Source organism: Ipomoea triloba, chromosome 4, assembly GCF_003576645.1.
Source record: "Ipomoea triloba cultivar NCNSP0323 chromosome 4, ASM357664v1".
NCBI lineage: Eukaryota > Viridiplantae > Streptophyta > Magnoliopsida > Solanales > Convolvulaceae > Ipomoea > Ipomoea triloba.
The window spans coordinates 13,524,642-13,529,466 of NC_044919.1; the positions used below are offsets into that span (position 1 = coordinate 13,524,642).

The 4,825-nt window shown below is 34.9% G+C and overlaps 1 protein-coding gene across 1 annotated transcript in view; it reads left to right on the plus strand.

Moving 5' to 3' along the window:
- Nucleotides 1-246: 246 nt before the first annotated feature.
- Nucleotides 247-4,825, plus strand: part of LOC116016942 (elongator complex protein 2) — an 8,052-nt gene continuing 3,473 nt past the window's right edge. Inside the window, exons 1-7 of the mRNA XM_031257409.1 lie at nt 247-472; nt 590-677; nt 831-916; nt 1,763-1,916; nt 2,737-2,894; nt 2,992-3,654; nt 4,386-4,707. Of these exons, the coding sequence (XP_031113269.1) occupies nt 326-472; nt 590-677; nt 831-916; nt 1,763-1,916; nt 2,737-2,894; nt 2,992-3,654; nt 4,386-4,707 (1,618 nt within the window). The 5' untranslated portion in view covers nt 247-325. The remainder of the gene's footprint in view (nt 473-589; nt 678-830; nt 917-1,762; nt 1,917-2,736; nt 2,895-2,991; nt 3,655-4,385; nt 4,708-4,825) is intronic.

The following is a 4,825-nucleotide window of genomic DNA, read 5'->3' on the forward strand; positions in this document are numbered from 1 at the left end:
ATATAAAATACATTATTTAACTCATAAATTACATAATCTTACCCCAAAATATTCATTATTCTAACATACACATGAAACAATAAAATTTTTAAACATAAAAATGACACCATTTTGGACCCAAACACACAATAATTTGCTTAACATAAAACTCAAAGATTAATTTGATCCATCAACACCTTAATGGGCCTGCAACAATTTCATGGCCCTGAGATTTACGCCATTGGGTTAACCATAGTTTGTCCAAACATCATTGGAAGAACGCCTTTCCTCATTCGGCAGTTCCCTCCGGCCTCCGCTTCAACTTTCTCAGTTAGAGAGAAGTGGAATGGCGTCCGGCGGCGGTATACAAGTGGGAGTGGAGAGACTGTTCATCGGCGCTGGCTGCAACAGAATAGTGAACAACGTTTCTTGGGGCGCCTCCGGTTTGGTCTCTTTTGGTGCCCAAAACGCCGTCGCTATTTTCTGCCCCAAGGTTTTTCTTACTTCTTCAATCCCCATCTCTAAGCCCATATTCAACTATGCTCGCCTTTCCATTCTATTCAATAACATAATTATGATTTTATTTTTCTTTTTTTAATTATTTTTGCAGACCGCACAGATATTAACTACGCTTCCGGGTCACAAGGCCTCTGTAAACTGTACTCATTGGGTTCCCAGCAGCAAGTTTGCTTTCAAAGGTCTAGTCTTTACATTAGCCCCCACTTTTTTTTTTTTTTTTTTTTTTTTTTTTTTTTTTTTAATAGTCCCTTAGAAGCTTGTGCAATATTTTTTGCAATTGCATTTGAAGATATATTTATTTCTGTTTGTGAATTGTGTCAATGTGATTACAGCTAAGCAGTTGGAGCAACACTTTTTGCTATCTGGAGATGCTGATGGTGTTATTATTTTGTGGGAATTTTCTCTTTCAGAGAAGAAGGTACTTGTCTAGCTGTTTTACTGGTAGATATAACTTGGGAAGAAACAAAGTATAGGGAAGAGAAAGAGAAGGAAGTTATAAATACTCAATGGAAAAAACTTAGAGATTAAGCTTAAAAGATCCATATTTTAGTTAGGGATTTGAAAAGGGAAATCTTTTTGTTGTTCTTTATGACTTTATTTACGCATGTTTAATATTGACATGGGTTCAAAAATGCAACAGACTGCTGCTTTTTTATGCTTCTCAAGTTCAAAGTACTCCATAGATAAAGTGGTGGAATATGTGGCATATTCAAGAAAGAATTAGTAAGAGCTAAGATGTCAAATAAGTCATTATTTTCAATACCACGATTTTAATATAATGATGAGATATAGTAGTATATCATTTTATGGTAGGTTTTGCCTACTGTTTTAGAAAACTAGATTTTACAGTTCAGAGGTACAGTCTTGCTAGTGAAGCTTGAAACTATAGGCCTGTACATAGATTAACTTACCCCAAGAAACAAGGAAGAAGAAATAAAATGCGAAGGAAAATTGAAAGTTTGTTTGCATATGGCATCAACTTTTTTGCTTTCTTTAGTGCAACCTAGTAATCCATGAATTGATGTTAACAAACTAGTCCTGTTTCAAAATATTTCAATGACAACCATTAACAACTTTTTAGATGTTCAATGTTGGAAGTTTAAAATTTTCCTTTTCTAATTACTTTCCTGTTTCCATGAGATATTTTCCAGTATAATGATATGATGGAAAGGTCTCTATACTAGTATGCTTTGAATGCTTTATTTCCAGTTAGTTTTCAAAGAAAAAATTTCATATATGTTTTGCATGCTTTTGTTGCTGACAGTGGAGGTATGTGTTACAATTGCCACAATCCCACAAAAAAGGTGTTACATGCATTACTGCAGTATTGGTTTCTCATCAACAGTCAATTTTTGCATCCACATCTTCGGATGGTACTGTAAATGTGTGGGACCTGGCTCTTCCATCTACATACGGAGGTGAGTTTTCTGCTCACTTTTCTATATGATTTTGATGGTTTACTTTCTCATGTATTAATCATGTAAGTGCTTTCTTGGTATTTGGAGAAAATACATATTTTTAATGGAGAAAATGCAGGAAGTGTACATCTCCGCAAGCAGCTTAACATATGTTTCCCCCTTTTTTGTTTCTTTTATAAATATTTCCTTTGTCTTTTTGTTGATATATTTAACTATGGAAATAATATCGTTGATTGGTTGGCAGTCAAAAAATTGTTAATTAATGCTGTTTTACTGTTTTGAAAGGTTAAGCTAAGAGTTTGAGGAATACAAATAGATATTCTCAAACTCATTGATCCCTAAAGCTTGATTTTGGGATATTAATTTTTAGTATATTTTTCTGCCTTCAAGTTGATTGTTTTTCCCTTAGCTCTAAGGGGAAGATTATGTATGTATGTGTGTGCACATTTGTGAAATTATACAATTTTAAAGAAAACTAAAAAAAGAGATCTATTTGTCATGGCATTTCTCTGTTCATTCCTTGCTGGGGGGCATAGCTCATTACGTAACTTCAAAAGTATTTTTCTGATTAAATTTGTGATATTGTCTCTATATCCAACCCATTTTTGTGGGAAGAAGGAATGCCAATAGCCCAATACTATTTTCACGTGCTTTATAAATTGAAAATTGTCTTAAAGAAAGTGGTATACTGTTTGTGGATCAATGTTAGCTATCCATGCTGTAATCTTAAGCAAATAATCAACAGAAGAAGATATGAAATGAGTAGTGCTAACTTGGCTGAGCTCAAAGCAAATAATGTAACCTCCTTTTGCTGATACAGGTGACTGTAAATTATCATGCTTGGATTCTCTCTTTGTTGGTCGGAAACCTATGGTTTCTCTCTCACTAGCAGAGTTGCCTGGGAGCCAACACCTGGTACTGGCCATGGGAGGATTGGACAGCAAAATTCATCTATATTGTGGTGAGAGGACTGGAAAAGTATGAGATGACACAAGATTTCTTCTTTCCTTTTCAGTGTCAAATATAATTTTTTTCTTTCACTAACTAAACCTCTTTTCTTAATGTTATGTCTTAGTTTCTTCCTGCCTGTGAATTAAAATCACATACAGACTGGATTCGGAGTTTAGATTTCTCCTTACCTATATATACAAATGGGGAAACCAGTATTCTGCTGGTAAGTTCATCTCAAGACAAAGGAATACGCTTGTGGAAGTTGGCTTTACAGGATACATTAGCTGATCACAAGAAGCAAGAAATGAGCTTGGCATCTTACATTAAAGGTCCTGTACTTGTAGCCGGCTCATCCTCTTATCAGGTTTCTATGGAGTCTCTCCTCATTGGGCATGAGGATTGGGCATATTCAGTTGAGTGGCAACCTCCGTCAAGTTCATCTGATGAAGGAGGTGAATGCTATCAACCTCAAAGCATTTTATCTGCGTCAATGGACAAGACAATGATGATCTGGCAACCTGAAAAAACTACTGGCATCTGGATGAATGTGGTTACTGTTGGAGAGCTAAGTCACTGTGCCTTGGGATTTTATGGTGGGCACTGGAGCCCATGTGGAAATTCAATTTTAGCTCACGGCTATGGTGGATCATTCCATCTTTGGAAAAATGTTGGTGTTGATTGTGATGATTGGAAGCCACAAAAAGTTCCTTCTGGGCACTTTGCAGCTGTGTCAGATATCTCATGGGCTAGAAGTGGTGACTATGTTTTGTCAGTCAGTCATGACCAGGTAACATATTCCCTTATTAGTCACGTGCAATTTGATAGAGTTATTTCTTTGCCCAACTTTCATGCATTATTTTACTATAGTTAATTTATGTCTGGGCAATACTAGTTTTCTCTAAATTTTCCTGTACAATAGAATTTCGGAAATGTCCTGACATCTAAGGAAAACTTGAGAAAGTATTATGCAAGACTGCAAGACAAAACACATCAAGGAAACTGAATTTAATGCTTTATTGGCCATTAATTTTATGTGTAGTCATAAAGCATTTACCCTACTTACTGCAATAAATTTTTGCCATTGAAACAATTTCCTTTCCTTATCTGACTGCAATCCTTATCAAATTGATAATATTTATTCTATGTTGCAATATTTTTTTCTCTGTTTCCAACCACATTGAATGCTTGTAATGGCCTTGCTAGAGCTTATTGAATACAAGGTTTTTCTGAAAAGCCTACTTGTGAAATTTCTGGAAAAAGAGTTTCTTTTGCCACTTATTTAACTTTAGAAGTTTTCTTTGTATTTTAGTGTTTGGCCCAACATATGGTTTTTAGAATAGATAGGCTCTAATAAGTTATTGACCAAACAAGCATTCAGCTTTGATTTTTGCTTTTTTCTAATGATTAGTATACAAATTCTCTAGTGGAGTTCTTGGTAATCATGTGAAAAATATCCTTTTCATCTTCCCTTGCTACACATCCTATGAAGTTTTGATAACAATAATTTGCTTTTGCCAGACAACCAGAATATTTGCTCCGTGGACCAACAATAATTGTTCTGTGAATGGAGAGTCGTGGCATGAAATTGCTCGACCTCAAGTTCATGGCCATGATATAAATTGTGTGACAATGATCCAAGGAAAGGGAAACCACCGTTTTGTGGGCGGTGCTGACGAGAAAGTTGCCAGAGTTTTTGAAGCTCCTTTGTCCTTTCTGAAGACATTGAATTATTTTACATCAGATGACCATAGTTTTTCAGATAATCTTCAAGTTGAAGTGCAGATTTTGGGTGCAAATATCTCTGCTCTAGGTTTATCACAGAAACCTATATATGTTCAAGGTAAGAGTTTCTTTAATGTTCGTTTGTTTTTTTCCACTGTCATTTGCATGGAGGTTTAACTATATAGTTTTTTTTTTTTTTTTTTTTTTTTTTTTTTTTTTTTTTTTTTTTTTTTTTT